Genomic DNA, 19,583 nt, shown 5'->3' on the forward strand with positions numbered 1-19,583 from the left:
TAACTTGTTACTAGATTGTCATCTAACTTAAATTAATGTTCTCACAGAGCAGGAGAGAGGGGGGAATGGAGAGGTAGATAGAGTATTAGGGGTCAAATATGTGGTGACAGAAAAAAATCTAATTATGGGAGAGGAACACACAATACAGTATATATCTATACACACACACCTTATGGTTAAGTCGTATACCTGAAACTTGCTGGATTTCATTAACCAATGTCACCAATAAATAAATAAATAAATAAATAAATAAATAAATAAATAAATAAATAAATAAATAAAATAAAAATGCCAGTACTTTCATCTCAGGAATAATTTTGTTAATATGGATACGAGATGTTCGATTATTCTAGCCAATATATAAAATTACTTTCAACTCTAAGTGTGTCTGGTTATTTTATAGGGAGGCAGCCAAATTCAAACAGAAAGAGTTAAAGATAGAATACTTGCTAAATTTGAGTTCCGTTTCAGTTACTTCTTACCACTATGACCTATGTACGTCATGTAAACCCACTCAATATTAGTTTCTCTTCTTTAAAATAGGAACGTTCATAAAAATGTCTCTTACTGGTCTGCTGTAAACTTTAATAGTGTGAGTGTGCAATTTCTAGAAAAACTGTGCACACACAAGCAACTGAGCAGACTAAAATCTGAGCATATTGAAAACTAGCAAGCTTTGGTTATTAATAATCTCCCTGCAATGATAATTAGTAAAAGAAATGAAGAGAAAGAGAAAACATGCTTCTCAAGTCCCAGGGAAAGTATTAAAAAAAGGGAAGATAAGAACTAGTAGTGAAAAGAAATATTAGAATTAGTAGAGGTTATAAAAGATTTCGAAAAAAATGAAACTGAATTTAAAAAAGGAAAAACAATTACTATGACACATAGAAAAAAAGAAAAGAGGAAATGAAAGGTTAGACAGTGAATAGGAAAGCCAAAGAAATAGAAGAGTTGCAGAATATACCTATTAAATAGAATCTTAACACCAATTAAAAGGTCTCCTAGAAATGACATGCCCTTGTGGGAAATTTGTATAACCAAATACACTTGAAATTCAGAACAATGCTTCTTCCAGCAGCTGCAGCTATATAGCAAAAACACTTCAATGTCCCTATGCATACCTGCTATTTTTCCCCCACCCAGTGGCAGGTAAATAATGCCCTGCAGAATGGACTTATGAAGTGGTACAAGTCAGTCTTGGGCATTCCTCTTCCTTCTTTCCCACTCCTCAGGAGGTACCCCCCACCCCAACTAGTTCAGCATTCCATCACAGTGTATTGATTAGCTTATACAATACTTTTACAGAAACCCATATCTATACTCAGGTTAACATTATTACTCCAACCAGGTTTAAGGATACTTACTTTTTATCTAGAATTGTGAGATAAAGGATAACTTCCTAGTTAAAAGAATTTTAGGCATCATGAAACAAGCAGGAGATTTGGGGGGCTAAGGAACTGGTGGCAACCCAGAACTTCTATTTCACAAGCCCTTTGGAGTGATTAATGGAAGTGAAAACAGAGTCTGGGAGTCTCTTCTCTGGCCCTCTAGGGAAAATCCTGGGTTCCTTCTTTGGAACCAGCCAGCAGGTATGGTCCTCGGAGTTTCTCCCTTCCTCTCTCTCCCACCTCAGCAGAATGCCTCACTGGAAGGAATCTGTTATTAAGTTTGTATTTAGTAAGTTTTCAAGCCATCAACCCTTCATCTGAAATCCCAGAAAGCATCATATGTCTACTCACTCATTTCTAGCTCCAGATATGAAAGTTCTGAAGAAGCAATTGCTCCCTAGATCGTAAGTAAATATCTAGACAGACTGGTCTGACCAAGCACTGCAATTAATTCTTGGCCCTCAGAACAGCAGTGGCTAACTGGTTGCCCTGCTTTATAACCCACCTAGGAAGAAAATCACCTGGGATATGAGGACCATATTTCCTGAGAGGGAAAAAAAAAAAAAAAAGATACATGGGCCTGACACATAGTACAAGACAGAATATTTTATATCACTGCGTGTTACAAATAATCTGTGACATATGATAGTAGTACATAAGGAGTGTGGCACAGTGGCCTTCCTCATGCTTACTCTCTGGTCCTGGAGACCTAACACCATAAGGATACTTATGCAAGGAAGGGATTGATCGTTTTTGCTTTTTCTAAGAATAGTGTTGAGTGTCTTAGGAAAACATTTTTCTGTTTTTTTACAGAGATTATGGTAAACCTTGACATGAAAGGAATGCTTCCTATCATAGGGTAAATATTACTTCAGGAATTGTACCAAAATGTCACAACTAAACTGAACATTTTCCTCAAGAACCCTATAGTGAAGGATCTTGATGACTTTTGATGACTAATATAAAAGCTTAAGTCTTAAAATGTCTAAAATTAAGTAGTTGTTGATAAATAAACATTCCTATGTTTGTGTGTTCATGTAAAGTTGATATTTCTTTCAATCCTTTTGAAACAATATGCTGTACCTCTTTTTTTGATCTGGTCTTGAAGAAGTCTCTTTCAAACACTCCTTTCTGGCTAAAGATGGTAGGATGCAGTAATGAATAGGCATTGCCCTCTTCACCGTAATTAGTTCTATCACTGATGCGGCGAATTCTGGGGGCAGGAATATCAGACCGAATGGTTGGAACACCATAGATGGGATAACCTAGGACATCAATGAAGCGGGAAGACATTCTGTAACTTAGCTGTACAATATACAGTAGCCACCAGCCACATGTGGCTCTTGACCACTTGAAATGTGGCAAGTCTAAACTGAGATGTGCTATGTGAAATATACACTGAATTTCAAAAATTTTGTACCCCAAAAATGTGAAATAGTTAATCATTTTATAGTGATTACTTATTGAAATGATAGTATTTTTGGAGATATATATTATATATAAAACATATATGTACTATTAAAATTAATTTCACCTGTTTCTTTTTCTTAATGTGGCTACTAAAAATTTTTAAATACATATGACTCCAGTTATATTTCTATCAGACAGCACTATCCTAAGAGGTAGCAAGATCTCATTAAACTAGAATGTATAGCATGTCTATAAAATCCAGTTATGAAAAATATGTAAATCCTAAATCATGTCCTTAGGCCAAGGAAGTGATCTTGACCAACATAAAATAGTCTTTCAAAAGAACCAACGTTTATCATGCTTTATATCAAGATATGGGGTGTTATGGGTTGAACTGTATCTTCCCCAGATGCATATGTTAAAGTCCTAACCATTAGTACCTAGAATGTGACCTTATTGGGAAATAGGGTCATCGTAGATGTAATTAACCAAGATGAGATCATACTGGAGTAGGACCCTAATCCAGTATGACTGGCATCCTTATTTATAACAAGGAAATATTTGGCCGCAGACACACAAAAGAACGTGTGAGGTTGAAGGCAGAGATCAGGGTGATGCTGCAGAAGCCAAATAGCACCAAAGATTACCAGCAAACCACCAGAAGCTTGGAGAGGAGCCTGGAAGAGAGTCTCCTTCACAGCCCCCAGAAGGAACCAACCCTGCCAATATCTCCATCTCAGACTTCTAACCTCCAGAACTGTGAGATGATAGATTTCTAGTTAAGCCATGTGGTACTTGTTATGACAGCCCTTGCAAACTCCTAGATGGAGAATGAAGATATTGAGAATTGTTTTGTAAGAGTTCTTCGAATATTTAAAGGCAACTCTGTTTGTAGCTAAGAATCATGTGGTTTAAAAGTCTTCTAAAGCTCGGTCAAGTCTGAATTACTACAGTGCATACCATTCCGTGTTCTCATCTATGGTTTCAATTTAATTAATATAGAGAGACTCATTTTACGTGGGTCTTCATTAACAGTCACTCGGTTCAGCCTACACTTATTGAGACCTCTCTGAATGCTTAGATACAGAACTGAATGAAAGGTCTTAGGGTTTGAGAAACTTACAGTCTAATGAAGATAAAGGCTGGGGATAATGCCAGGACAAAGAAAGGATACTTTGCTTCTATGTTTGCAGATCTTTTAAAACTCAACAAATAATGTGACATACTCACAAGGAGAAGGAACAGCCCCTACAACTGCACTGATCTCAGAAGAAGTTGTCTTATAGTGACTAGAAACTTTATCTCTTGGTCTCAAAAGTGTCCGGGGAGTTCTTTCTGAGCTTCCTGGTTCTTTTAAGACAATATCTTCAGGCTTTATCAGGAGAGTTGGTTCAGATGCTTCAACATTAGACTCAGCAGGGTTTGCACAATCTGGTTTTCTACCTTTAAGCAAAGAAGAAAGAGCGGGGGAGGGGGGTTGATAAAGGAAATAGTTACTACATGGTACTTGCAGATCTGCAACAAAATCAGTTTTCTCATTTAGTCTCTTCTTGCTGGTGGAAACTGAGACTGGGCTGGTGTAAACCCTCCACGGATGCCACCATCCCACTGTGAAAGAGCAAGTCCAGGCCAGTGTCATATACCGGGAAATTGGAACCTCCTCTAATGTTTCTTTTTGCCACTCCACTCTCTCTAGATTAAAGCTTTTTAAATCTGAAAGAGCAAACGAAAATGTAGATCTATTTTTTTCTTTCTTCTTTTTTTATAGAGTTTATTTTCATATTTAATTTGAACTACAGGATTACCAGTTGTTCCTAGGACTGTGCCCTAGGGAGATATAGAAAAAGATAAATTTGGAGTCGTAAATTCCACACATATCTGATCATGGTGGGGAGCCCCATGCATTGTAACATTTGGAGAGATGAGAACGTACCATGAGCTCAAGAAAATATCTAAACAACTCCCTTCGAACCAGTGTATAAAAGAAAGCCCTGAGGTAGAACTGAAATTGCAAGACTCTGACCTCTTTTGCAGGTTTGCTTTGCTGAGTCAATTCTGAAATTAAGGAGTAAATTCCTGACACGTTTTTCACAGAACTGGTAACTCCACAGAGAGCACTAGAGGGCGCTGTGCTCTTTCAATCTCCGGAAGAACTCTTAGTTCTGGGAAAACCCAAGCAAGGGTTAGAGGCAAATGGTGCCCCAGTATTACAGTGGAGTAGGAACTATAGCAAACCAGAAAAGGCACGCTTCTCTAAAGTCTGCACCCCCGCATTCAGCACCTGCCAGCTGCTGCCATGAAAGCATTCAGGTCCAGTGTTCCAGATCCTCTAATCCCCTATTTGCACCACCCCCACCCCATAAAAGCAGAAATCTGTTCAAAGCATGAAAAATAGTTCCTCAGAAAACTGTTCAAAAGCCACTGTCTTTGAGTAAGTACAGCCTCCCTCCAGAAGTCAATAGTAAGACAGAATTTTATATAAGAAAATTCCTGAGCCCCTTTTGACCCACTGGCCATTATCTTAGAAGATAACCCTCAAGAGAACTCCACTAAAAATGGCTTGATGAAGTTGGGACCCCAAAACCAGGAACAGTTTGAAGAACTGTCTGGTTTGAAAACAGGCTTCTGCTTTTCCCCCATTACTTCATGAGCTGTATGCCAAGGGCGGGGGTGGGGGAACCACTCTATTTATGAGAAGATTGGGGTAGAGTTGTTTCTATAAAAAGTTTCTTTAAAGAAAATGCTACTGCCTTCCTAGTGGATAGATGAGAAAGGTTGTCCCAGAAACTCGTAGGGACTCACATCATCAATAAAGCCCAAAATTTGGTTTTGGCCTTGCAGAACGGCATGACCAAGGAATAAAAGTAAAAACAGTAATATCTTCACTTTTTAGAAGAGAGATATTCCAAGAGGAAATAAAAAAATGTAAACAACCTTTTTAAATAGTCGATCCTCTCTAATAATCAAGATTTGAAAATTAAAGCAAATGATGCATCATTATATACCAACTAAATTACAAAATGTTTGAAATAACACTCAATGGTAATACAGTTGGAGCAAAACCTTCTTAGCCGATAAAGTTGCAAATTGGTAAAATCAGTAAAGCAAGATGAAAATATATAAAGAGAGTTACTTCTGGGATGATAATAATAACATTCATAAGAAATGAGATATAATTAGAAACAGAAAGCTTTTTGAGAGATAATCATTACGGCATTGCCCATATTACTTTAAAAATGTCTGGAAATAACCTAAATTTCAAAGAGTGAGGAAATGGTTTAGTAATTCATAACACATCAGCATGAGGGAACTGAAAATGAAGTTTACAGAAACCATAAAAGTATCTCTTCACTCCATAGAAATTTCAAAGTTAAATTTGGAAACCAAATAAAAATGGTACATTCACTGTGATTTTAGCTATGTTTAAAATATATGCCTATGCACACACAAATATGTATATTTATATATGATTATTGATGCAGGAATCTAATACGTAAACATGAAAATATTCAAATAAAGGTAAGAATTATGTTTCTTTTTTTTTTTTTACAAAATTTAAAACAAATTTTTCTATGTCAAATTCTATTTTACCATTGACTTTTCCTAGGAGTGGGGAGCTAATTACTCCAAGACAATGGTTTCCAAAAAGCTTTTTCGGGAACCATCTTTCATATTTTGGGCTTCTGTATAAACTATTTTGCTTTTAATTTTTTTCTCCAGAGTAACAACACATGGTTCCAAAATCAAAAGATACAAAAATACAGGTCTAAAAGTGAGTCTCATTGCTATCCTATCCCTCAGCTACCCAGTTCCCTCTCTCTGGAAATACCAAATGTTATTTCTTATTATAGGAAAGAATTTGATAACATTTGTTATTGCATAAACAAGCAAATAAATAAATACACACATATGTGCTTATTTTTAAATATATAATATTAAAGTTGAGATGTGCTCCTAGAAAAAAATGAAAATATAAAAATCCATTTAAGAATTTAACACAACTTCAAAAATAAATACCTTTAATGATGACCCTCTCTTCATACTCTTTAAGAGGCATTTTATCTTTCCAGTTAAGAAAATTTGCAAATTCTAGATAGTTAATCAGCCCATCATTATCCACATCACAGTAGTCAAAGAGCTGGTCCAGGAGCTTCTCATCTAAGTGCAAGTTGGCCTGATCACAAGCTTCCCAAAGCTCAGCTTTATCTATCACCCCATCTCCCTTCTGTTAGACAAGAAAAAAAAAAAATGAAGTGAGCATTGTCTTCAAGAGCAGAGTATGCAACATCTATTATTTCATTTAAGAAAAAATGTCCTATCACATAAATTCAACAAATTTGTCTTATTTTTCATGTAAGAGGAGTCAAATATTAAGCACAATTGGTCCTCATTGTGTCCACCTGATATGTTCACAGAAATCTCAGCCCTGGCTGGAGAAGGGTGTGGCTCAGAATCTTTATTCATTCTATTTTAATAATTTTTCCTTTAAATTATGCTATGTACACTGTATTTGAGCAGATGTAACCATGATTTATGCTTGACCTTTCATCTGACCAATGTTGTGTACTTTTGACAACTCTCTGCAATGTTCCACGCTGTCAGAGTGTCCTGGTGTCCCAACTGGGCAGTAGTAAGTGATCCCCCACTTCATTACCTGGTAATGAGGAGAAATTAGGGAAGTAGCTGCTGGCCAAGTACAGGGAGACAGATTCAAAGACAGTTGCCTGCTTGTTATTAACACTCCTATGGGCAAGAGAGACATGCTACCAATTTGTCACTCAGCCCCCATTGCAACAATTAGCACTAAGGTCCACCCTGGTAGGGGGCAAAGGGGAAGTTTCAGCTCCCCTTCAGACAATAGTTAAAGACGGGAGCACCTCCCCCGAGTGTGACAGGTGGGAAATTTATAAAGGCTCTGGGCAGAAACTGGCTGATTGACTCGGCAGAGATGAGGGGACAGAGCACACAATGCTTGAGGGAAAATGCAAAGAGCTAGGACATCTTAACATTCAGCCCCTCCTGCAGTCTATCAAGCTAACCTTAAATCCACTCAGAGATGATAGTAAAATTTCGCAGTGAATCCTGGCTGGTATAAGAAATTTGTACAAACTCCCAAAGTAAATCATAAATGACTCCTTGACTAATATTCAACTTTTATGCCCAGGATTGGATTTACACTGCTGATGAAGATGATCCCTGGAGAATGAGAAACTGACCCATCAAATTCTAAATTCCTGCAGTCAGATCCGTAGGCCTAGAAAATGTTCCTAACCCTTATGTTGAAACAAACGAGAATTTAAAACATATTATCTTGACTTGGGAGCTACAAATGCCCTGGTTTAAAGTAGACTCCTTTATAAAAGCCTCTGCTGTAAGCCCAAGTCAACCAAAAATGCAAACCCCACAGCCCTATCTAAAAAGCAATGTGGGCTGTGGCTGTTGAATCAAGAGGTCTTCAAAACTGAAATAGCATCAATAACAGTGACTTTGCTGCCCAATATAGGGGCTTGTGTGGACTAAAAACATCAGTGGTTTTTTTCATTTGTGTGGACTGAAAACTTTGGGGGTTCCTTTGAACTGCATGCCACCACCATACCACTCAAAACTCAAAGTAAACGTTTCTAACTCACCAGGTGCAGAGCCACTCTCTCCCTCTGCACCCTTGATCTCTCCCCCACCCCCATACCCCAACTTCAGCAGCTCTGAGAAGAAAGTTGACTAAATGTGGGACCAAGTTTTCCCTGTCCCTAAGGGGGATCGGGGGCCACATGCATCTGTCCAAGGCTGCTATGGAACTCAGAAGGGCAGAGATGCAAACTTTTACGGATATGGGTGCCAAAGTCATCATCTTACTCAGTTTGCAGGAGGAGGAGAGGTCTGGGTGTAGCTAGTGGGGTTGGGCAGGGTTTGTTTGAAGTAGAGAAGGAAAGCTAGCAATATAGTACTTCTGTGACTTCCACCGCTAACTGGGTCATTGGTATTCATACTTTTACATGCCTGTGCTGTGAATGTTCTTAAGTGCCAGGGGCACTTATGATCAAGAAGAGCCATACATAGAGAATTGCTAGTAGAGAATTGCTAGTAGCTTTGGGGCCCCACAACCCCAATAACCCCTTTGAGCCACAAGTCTCTATGACTAATGATTTTGCCACTTAGAACCTCTGGAAAAGAGAGGCAACCTCCATTTGGAGATGCCCCTTGAGGTTTAAGACTCATTGCCCCCCTAACCTGGTTACCAGGTAGATACCTTTTGAAAAGCAGCTATTAGCCAGTTACTGAGCTCTTGTTGAAACTGAACACTTGACCTATGGACTTTCCAATCTAATAAGCATTTTGAGGTGAGCCAACTTGGACTCAATGATTAACAAGGTAGAAAGGGCCTAATGAGTCTCATTTGTGAAATGGCAATGGTGTAATCAAGATGGCCCTAGTAACATCTCAGCTTTCCATGAAAAGGGGCAGCAATCCTTTTGGAAAAATTTTATTCACCTTTGCCACCTGAAGCAAAGCCACTGCCTCAATAAGACCTTCAATTCACAGACGCTCCCTTAAGTGCCTGGGCCTTGCTCACTAACCTGAAAACAAGCGGTCTTCTCTGGGCTGCTGTGGCTTCAAACCCCAATGGAAGCTATGAAGGACCAAATATAGACAGTCACTCAACTCGGTGAGCTGAACTCAAGGCTATTCTCATGGCTCTGGCCAATACTCCCTTTAATGGATCTGTTATAGTTTTACTGACTCTTGGACTATTGCCAGGGGTCTGCCTATTTGGTTTGCTACTTGGAAAACTACGGACTGGAAGATTAAAGACACTTCTTTTTGAGTCTGAAAACTATGGAAGCAAATCGTGGCTACTGGTTGAGACATCTGGGTAATTCATACAGATGACCATGAGAAGGGTCCATTCTCTGATGGGAATGACTGGAATCAAGCTTCTGGCTGAGAATGAACCATTCAGATTGTCACCGTTGCTACCTGGATCCACCAATGTACCAGACACGGCAACACACCAACCATTACAGACAGGGCACAAAGTAAAGCACTCTACGTTTCTGAGGCAGAGGTTACCACTGTGCGTCAAATGTGACTCCTGACAAAAGTTGACCCATTTGTCTCGTGGGAGAGTGGGGGGACACATCACATACAAGACATTGCCCCCATGCTCCCGACAGACCAACTACATGAAACCTATGTCCCCTTTTCGGAGCCATTGTGGTATCAACACTGTTGACACATTGTCAAGTTATGGAATTGCTACTGCAGTGCAACCAGCTCCGGTTACAACAGTATGGCCCATGAAATTAATCTGAATCATGCGTTTTACTTTCTAGACTATATTCAGTCTGATGGTGATATGCCATATAGCATAAAACCTACTCAACGATGAGCTGTTAGGCAAGATATTTAATGAATCTTTCCTGCTCCCAATCACTGCAGCCTTCTCAAAAACTGTCTATCTTCCTTACCAGCTCCTGCTCATACATTTTAGAGTAAAAGCACTTTTGTTACTGAATGCAGTTGTCCCCTAAAATGAATCACCCCATCTCGGCTGCTTCCTGGATAATAAAACAAAAGGAGTAGAAATTATATAGACTAATTTTGAAAATTGAGGACTCTGCTGTGACCATTCTGGCACACGATACATTCTTTCCCCTCTAGATTTTAAGTTCCTGAAATGGAAAGTCTACACATTATCTGGAATGATGTTCGATGTATTGTGTCAATAAATAACAGAACTAATCTTCAAGCCAAGAAGATTCATTTAGAAAATCACGGTTTATTTGTTCTGTTTTATTTTTCCATTAAGTTCAATGGGCGTTCAACAATATAAGATTCAAATAATCAAAAATTATCCTACAGCTATATTAGGAAGACTCACATCTTATTACCCTCTCATAAAAATCAGCTCCTCGAGAACACTGAGCACTGCATTGTGCATATTAAAAGTTTACTATTTAAAAGGTATATCAGCATTAAATAATTTTCAGTAATTTCCTCCTTGCTTAATTTAATTTTATCATAAGGAATGTGCCTGGTGATTCACTAAGATAATCAACAGCTATTAAGATGATCGTCTTGCCTTAATTACATTTAAAATGAAGAATTTTTAAAAGCTGAACATTACGTAATGTGGTAGGTTTTTTTATTCATACCACTGCTATATAAATTTCCCTGGGTATCATCTTTGTAAGATCTTGGATTTGAGTAAAGTTTAAAAGGTACTTATTTTAGCTTACATATTTTAATTCTGAAGAATCACTTTTTAAATTACCCATAAATAGCAATTGGTCTCTATTAAAAACCAGAGGAACAGTTAAATACTTACATTTTCTTTAAACACAGTTTTGTGAGATATGTAATTGATAATCTACTAGTGTTATTCCGTACATAATTAATACAGACTTAAATAAGAATATTAACCCACTTTTTATTCCTTAGTACAACATGGGTACATTAGCCCATAATCTAAAAACAAACAAACAAATAAATAAATAATAAAAACAAATAAAATAAATTAGCCAATGAGTGACCTAGATTTTTTAAAGATAAGATAGATCAAGCATAACTTTTTCAAAGTTGTATTCAACATTGGAGAAAAGAATATTATATTTTCCTTCTGAGATAAACTAAAATTATTCTGTTCTTTTCTTTTCATATCAAAATTATGATGTATCACATCACTGATTTATTTATAAGCTTTATTTATTTATATTAGTCTCATTCTAAAAGGGTTCTGAGGCTGCCTAGAAAAATAAGTACAATTAAACAGAACCCAAAAAAGTGAGGAAATCAGGGCAAAGAGAATATAAGGATGGAAAAAATGAAAATAAAACCTAAATTAAAAGATCACACAAAATGTATGCTATATGATCATGTTCACAAACTATATGTGTTTCAATGAATTGACTCTGAGCTTCCTGGTGACCAAGTCAAAAAGGTATTACAATCAGTATAAAATTCATGCTGTTTCTGAGGTGAAAACAAACCAGATACTTAGAGGAAGCACAGTTATTTCCTGTAGAAAGACTGGGTTTCTTAATAAAAAGAATGCATGTGATAAAAATAAATAACGGACTCATCGACATGCTAACAAAAAAAGTGCCATGTTTCACAAGCAGTTTGTATAATAGTGCTCTTTAGTATAATTTCCTAAAAGTGATACAGCTTGGTAAAATCAATCCTGTGATGGCCTAAAATGGTGTGAGGTAATTATGCAGCTCTAGATTAATCTGACTTTATCAAAGGATAAAATTTAGAGTAGCTCAAAAATGATTGATCTCCTCAAAACGGAAACCGTACCCTGCTCCCCCAGGGAGAAACATTCTAAGCTTGACTTGGACTTAGACTGACAGTACTATGTGCACATATCCAGATTTAGGTATATATTGTCTCTATTTCAGGAGTCTTCCCTAGGGACCCATGATGCTCCCCTCCATTTGCTCCCGGCACACTGTATTTTAATAATCTATAACAGTGGCTCTCAAATTTGAATGTGCATTCAAATCACTTGAAGGGTTTGTTAAAACACAACTGCTAGGCCCCAACCCTGAGTTCCTAATTCAGTACGTCTGGGGTGGGCGTTACACATTCCCAAGTGATGCCAATGGTGGTACAAGAACCACACTTTGACAACCACTGATTAAAGTGACAGCAAACTTTTTCTGTCAACAGCCAAAAGGTATATATTTTAGGTTTTGCAGGCCATTCAGTCTCTGATGCACCACTCTGCATTTGTAGTACAAAAGCAGCCACAGACAATACTTAAAACAAATGGGCATGTAAAACTATTTACAAAAAATAGGTGATAGACTGGATTTGACCCACAGGCCATAGTTCGCTGACCCCTGATCTACACCAACCTGCCCGTATCTGTAAGCCCATGCATAGACCTAAAAGCTCTGCTCCACTACTGGCCTTGTCATAGTGCCTGAAGGCTGCCAGCAAAGTGTCGAAGTTTTGGTAGTTAACTCTCTTCAAGTGATGCCGAACTGCCGCAATCAGGGCTCGCTGTCTATCTTTGCCTCGAAGATATTCACCCGGAAGTCTATTATAGATGAGATCATCAGCTCCTAGTGAAGAGGGGGAGAAAAGTCTTTTATCTGAATTTAAAGTTTGTCAATAGTATTCTCAACCTAAAAATACAGAGAAAGAGAGAGATCTAGCAATTTCTGTGAATGAAAACTCTCACACCTAACTCCAATACTATTAGACAGCGTGACAGGAAATCTTGTGTATAAAAAAAGCATACAAAGTAATTGATAAAAATTAATGTTTCTGTTTTATGTGATGCCTCTGATCAATGAAAAAAAAATCGAAAAAATAAATTTGTGGGAGAATCATCAGCTCCACTGTGCTGTCAAGTCCTTTTTTAGGATAGTGAGGGCCTGTCTGCCTCTTAGCAGACATTCGCGTACATTTCCGAGGATCAGAAAGCTGGGGTTAATTGCACTCCATGTGCCTCAGAATTGACAGAACCTCTGGGAACCCTTGTCAAAACTACACTCAAATTCCCCGTTCTCACCTAATATGAGTTCCCAGCCTACCTTCAGTCTGCAGATCAAGTCCCCATCTCTCAATCCTGCTTCCCCCTCTACCACTACCAGCACCACTACCCCATCCACAGCTCCGTTAACTAAGAGTCCTGACCCACAACCCCCTCAGTTATCTGGAAGTAATGACCGCTCCAATCCGCCTGCTGCATCCCCCAGCCCTGGCCAGTGCTTCCATTTACCATTCAGGACTTAAAGGATCTTCCCTGAATTACAACACAAAGAAAGCACAAACACACACTCTGCCTATAAACCCACTCTTTGTCATTCTCTTTTGGAAAACATTCTTTGGATGTTGACGTTGACAGAAATCAGACGAGAATTGACTATGCTGCCTCAGATATGGTGGCTTGGTGCATGTCACCAGAAGAGACCTTCTGCTTCTGTTCATTTTTCTCTGTCCTACATCCCTCCCTTCCTGCTTTCTTGGGTCATGCTGGCAGCTGGCTGTGATACCCTGGATGGATTAATTTAAATCTCAACATTGGCTGCAGTTTAAAGCAACTACTATGTACACTTACTCTGTACAAGGCCCTACATTAGGCTGTATCAAGGGTCTCTTTTAATAAGTACTCATAGCACCTCTAACTTTCTTATTATAAAAATCAGAAGCTAATTATGCACACTCTGATAAAGCCTGGTTTCTAAGGGTAGACCCTGAGTATGGATGAGAAGCCCATAACTAATGATGGTTCCAGGAACTGGGCAAGTACCTCAGACCAAGGCCATCTGAAGTGCAGTCAGCTACCATCAGACCATCTCAAAGTGGGCAAAACACAAGTAAGGCCCTGGGAGAGGAAATCAAGACAGTTAGGGGTGATTTTGACAAATTAGTATGGCCTCCTTTCCTCCTCCATAATCATTCCCCAGATATAACCCCTTTGGGTAAATACTCTGTACAAAGGTCCTCGCTCTTCCATATAACGGCTCTTGACTGCAAATTTTTTATTGTCAGAGGCCTTCCTTCTCCATTAATACCTAAAGATAACCCCTGACAGTTGTTTTTCCAACTACATGTCGTTTTCCCACCACAAACCCAGCAGGTTTAACTGCCAGGTGACAAAGACATATGTCGACACATTCTTCTGGCCTGGCCCTGAAAGAATAGGAATCCGTTAAACAGGTAACGGTTCCTCTAAAAACAGACCCAAATACAGTCTCCTAATGTGGCAGTTAAAGAGGCTCAAAAACTCTGCTGCATAAGCTTACCTAAAAATAAATATTTTCGTCAGTGAGTGGACTTTAGCTAAAACATTTTCAGTAGTGGTTCTTAAACTTTACTGTATATAAAGTCAAAGTATCTGGGCATGGGTCCCAGGAATCTGCATATTTAATAAACTCCCTGGGGGGCTTTATTTTGAAATTCACTGATATACAGCCCACTCCTGATAAGTTTTAATGTAGTTTTCCCTTTAGATGTCTACTGTATAGATTGTTTAGAAATAAAGACAAAACACCAGTAAGTTTCTGCCACTTTATAGATTGATTAATTGATTGGCTGGTGGGAAGAGAGCAGCTCTTAATTATGTAATGGCAGAGGACAGGGCTTTCTCAAATTTCTCAATTGTGACTACAATTCATCTGGAAATATTAAAATGTAGTTTCTGACTCAGTAGGTTTGGAGTGGAGCCTGAGAGTCTGCATTTCTAAGACGCTTGCAGAGGATGCCAACACTGACAGTCTGCAGATCACGTTTTGAGTAGCAAAGGTCTAGTATAATATTTATTTAATTAAAAGCCTGTCTCACTTCACTTTGGCCACATTTATTTTCTAAATAAAATTCTAAGCCTTCACTTCACTGAAGGTATTCATTACAAGAGCTTTTAATTGTATTTAGTTCATATATAACATGAAAACTTTTTTCTTTCTTGTGCTACAAATTTTTTTCATTAATGGTCATATGGTATTTTAAGCCTTTAAAATTAAAAGCTTTGAGAGAAGGAGTTGGTGAACTTAACTGCATAACTTTGTGGGGGGTTGTTGTTGTTTTTTAAGGAGAATGTCTGTATATTTACCATAGTCCTCAGGGAGGAGACAAGTTCCAAATGTGTGGTCTGGGGGAACATTCATTGTTTCTGCAATGCTATCAAAGAAAACAAATCCTTTAGTTAAACTACCCACCACATGGCATCCCTGGAATTTAAAATATGCTTGCCATATGTTGTTAATAGCCTATATATTTTCCTATAACTAAACTATGAAGATCAAGCAGAAATTCTCCAATAGATCTTTTGTCTCATCTTCCACTTGCATTAACAATGACTGAATGCTTTCACTGGCTTTCAGTAGCCTGGATTTAAAGCAGAATTCAAAGCAGAATTGCAGAGGTATGTAGAGATAGACAGAGACCAGGAAGGGAGAGAAAAATGTAACAGAATAAGTTAAATTTCTGATATCCCAGAAATAAAGCTTTACATAATATTCTTCCTCCCTCTTCTCGAAATGCCCTCTCAATCTTATAGGCCTCAGAACTTTCCTAGAACCCTAATAGAGTTCCCTGATAAACTTAAAAGAATGACTTTCTTATTTAGTAAATAGAATCTAATAGAACACAAACCAATATTTACCACAAGAGTACTTTTTAAATTCAATTCAAAGACACTGTCAATTCAAAGTTAATCATTAACTTACGGATCTAAAACTCTTCCAAGTGTATGTTGAAACTTTTCTTTGAAATCATCAACTCTCTTGGATACAACCTTAGCTCCTCTTTTCCTATAAAATTAGAAAATTGTCAGGTATCTCTATTACCTAAAATATTCTTGGCTGCCAAATATACATATGGTAAGGACTATCATAGTATCATTTGGGCCGTCAAAAAATAAATTCAGTGTCAAAGAAAATTACATGCTCAAAAGAAAGCTTTATGTGCTCATTCTGCTATCATTTATATTCTATTGTAAAGATAATTTTTAATAGAATACAAAATTTTGATTAAGAATAAGACATGCAGACTCAAAAATATTTTTCAGTAAACAAAATCAAATTGCTAATATCATTATTATAAATGTAACTTTTTAAAATGCTAAAAGAAAATTAAATATCAAATAAATAAAGAATATAAACAGATTACTCATATCTAGTAAGCACATACATGGAGAAATTATAATGTTCTCCAGTAAAAAAACAAATGTGAAATAAAAAAACAACAAAGTGCCACTTCAACATAGTACATAAGGAAATACATATTTATAGGGACAGAAAGAGAGAATGAGAGAAAATACCTAACAATTGGCAAAAAGTATGGTAAAACACTTGTAGATTGCTAGTGCAAATTGCCATTATCCTTTTAGAAATATAATTTTGTGTTACAATTCAAAAAGCATAAAAATGCTTATTCCCTTTTATCCACACCTGGGAACCAAACATAAGATAATCTAGATAACAATTAAAAATGTGGAAAACTCATATTTATAAAAATGTTTGTAGCCTTATTGACTACAATGGGAAAAAAAAAGAATCTAAATGTTCAATCATGAAGGATGATTATATTATGTGACATTAACAAGAATACACGGCATGCATTTTAAATGCTGGTTATGAAGCATACACAGCAATATAAAATTATTTTATGTTAAGTGAAAAAGAATATAAAATAGGATTGCACTCTGATTAAAGTTATGCAAAAATCTACACTGGAACCCAAACTAGAAAGAAATACATTAAAAAGATAATAATGGTTGAATTAAAGTGACAGGATTATGGGTGATTTTATTTTGCCAACTTCCAGTAATATAATTTTGTTACTTTTATCATTGTAATTAAATGAATAAGATTTCTTTTGAGAACTGTAAAATTACAACACTGCTATTTAATAACATTAAAATTAATAAATTCTCTATTGTTTCGCTAAGACTGAAAACAATGAACATAAAATTCTTAAACTCCATTTGCTTTTAAAACTATTTCCTGTACTATAGAAATATGAAGCTGAATAAATTTCTGGAGAAGAGTGACACTCTGTGGAGAAACAAAAGATGAAACATAAAGTAATTCATCTTTTATTTTTCCTTTACTTCCCATTAGTTCAAAAAGGAGGGAAAAAGAGAATATAGATAAAGTCAGAATATATCAGTGACAGTGTACAGGCCATAATTTGAACAAATAAAGTTGACAATCTAAAAAACAGCTCCGAAGGACATAATTAGTAACATTGAAGAATGATAAGGTTAAGGATTATAAATCAAGGAGCCTACTCTTTTCAGTCTAATAGTGCCTCGATTATGTTTTTGGTAGAATCAGGAAGTATGTGAGTAGCCATGTATGTTGGACTATCAACAACTGTAACATTATTAGACAACCTCACAGCATTTCCTAACTAACTCAGAATAAAGTCTTGTGCGCCAGTGAATTGTTTTCATTCTGATATAACCAAGCATGCGTGCACGCGCGCACACACGCGCATACATATGAATACCGTTTGAAGATTCTGATTTTTCAAACCAAAAGTCACTAACAGAATATAAGTATAGATAGTTTTACAGAAGAAATACATTCCTTAAAAGTTAAGAGTAAACCAAATATATGTTAAAATAGTACATATAAAATTGTACTTAAAATGTAAACAAACATGCTTAACTCCAAGTTTTATAATAAAAATCACACTAAAAAATGAAGTAGCGAGTTCTTTTTAAAATCCAACAGACCAAAGGAATAAACACTCTCTCCATTATTTTAGCAATCATTTTCCAAGTAAATTTCAAAATACAAAAAGTATAATCAAATAATTGATCAAACATCATTGTTCTGTAAATGTTGTTTCCTTGGGGATAGAGACAAGTTGGAGAGTAATGTATCCTGCATATTGCCTGCTTTTATAAATTCAGTGTATTTTTTTAGATATAATTAACATACAACAACATACTAGTTTTAGGTTTACTTAGTGTATTTATCCATGACTACTCCAAATCATTGATAAGTATGTCCTTGTTAAGGATGCAAAGGCTCTGCTCCTAGGACATTCTTAAGGACCACATTGAAGCAGAAATAAGCCAGACAGAAAAAGCTGAAAATCACATGATATTACTTATATGTGGGATATAAACCTAAAAGCAACAAATGGACAGGACAAACAGAGACTCAAGAACATGGACTAGTGGTTACCAGAGGGTAGTGGGGAGGGGAGAGGAGGGAGGTAGATGTGGGTAAAGAAGGTCAAATATGTGGTGACAGAAAGAAATCTCTATGGGAGATGAACACACAGTGTAAATATATATACGATTTATTGTTAAAGTGTACAGCTGAAACATTGGATTCCATTAACCAATGCCAACAATAAATTAATTAATTAATAATAAATAAAAGGCCACATTGTTGTTAATGTGTTTATTTCATATCTCCCATAAATCGTTAGATTTATATTTTTTAAGTTTCATAATTGTATAAAACATTTGTCATCTCCCTTTCAGCATCAATTTCTATATTTAATTATAAATATCTATAGTCCTTAAATATTTGTCATTTCTTCATGGTTTCCTTTATGTATGATGTAACCACTTTAATAATGATAAATTAATGAATATTTGTTATATGAGTTTTCCTTCTATTCCTAAAAGAAAACTAACTCATATGAGTTTACTACAATATTGTAAGAATTTTTATTTGTATTTTACCATAATTGTTTTTTAATAATTCAAGTATCAGAAATTTGTACAATAAAGGAGTGGAAGAGGAGTGGAAATAACTGTTTCTGGCCTGTGATCACAGATGTGGTGGTAGGGCAGCCTCTGGAGCCACACTGCCTGGGTTTCATTTCTACCCCTAATATTTCTTAGCTGCATGATCTTGGGCAAATGATTTAACTAACCTGTACCTCAGTTTATTCATCTGTAAAATGGAAAGGATCAAAATGGAGTTGTTGGTAGGATTAAATTTAAAATATATAAAATACTTAGCCTTCTGCCTTTCTGACTGGGAGCTGTTGTTATCACAGAGACCAGAGAGGCAACTGAGTGAGGCAGGATGGGTGGCAACCTGTGGGAATGCAAACTTTGTGTGCAGGTGGGAGCCTGAAACTTGTAGGGCTAGTGTTTCCTTTAAAGAGGGCAGAAGACAAAACATATTTATTCCCACCACTGATGTGTAGAAACCCCAGCCCAGTATATTACTTCCCATGGTTGCTGTACCCCACTGCAGCAAATTGGCGGCTTAATACTACAGAAATGTATCCTCTCACCCTTCTGGAGGCCAGAAATCTGAAATCAAGATGTCATCAAAACCACATTCTCTCCAAAGT

General features: G+C 36.8%; 1 protein-coding gene across 1 annotated transcript in view; it reads right to left on the reverse strand.

The window, feature by feature from the left end:
* EFHB (EF-hand domain family member B) overlaps positions 1-19,583 on the reverse strand; it is an 80,837-nt gene that overhangs the window by 40,496 nt on the left and 20,758 nt on the right. Inside the window, exons 7-12 of the mRNA XM_015585769.1 lie at positions 15,980-16,063; positions 15,364-15,431; positions 12,714-12,868; positions 6,816-7,023; positions 4,029-4,241; positions 2,472-2,653 (exon numbers count right to left, since the gene is read on the reverse strand). Coding sequence (XP_015441255.1) covers positions 2,472-2,653; positions 4,029-4,241; positions 6,816-7,023; positions 12,714-12,868; positions 15,364-15,431; positions 15,980-16,063 — 910 coding nt within the window. The remainder of the gene's footprint in view (positions 1-2,471; positions 2,654-4,028; positions 4,242-6,815; positions 7,024-12,713; positions 12,869-15,363; positions 15,432-15,979; positions 16,064-19,583) is intronic.

This window comes from Pteropus alecto, unplaced genomic scaffold, assembly GCF_000325575.1.
Source record: "Pteropus alecto unplaced genomic scaffold, ASM32557v1 scaffold92, whole genome shotgun sequence".
In the NCBI taxonomy this organism is placed as follows: Eukaryota; Metazoa; Chordata; class Mammalia; order Chiroptera; family Pteropodidae; genus Pteropus; species Pteropus alecto.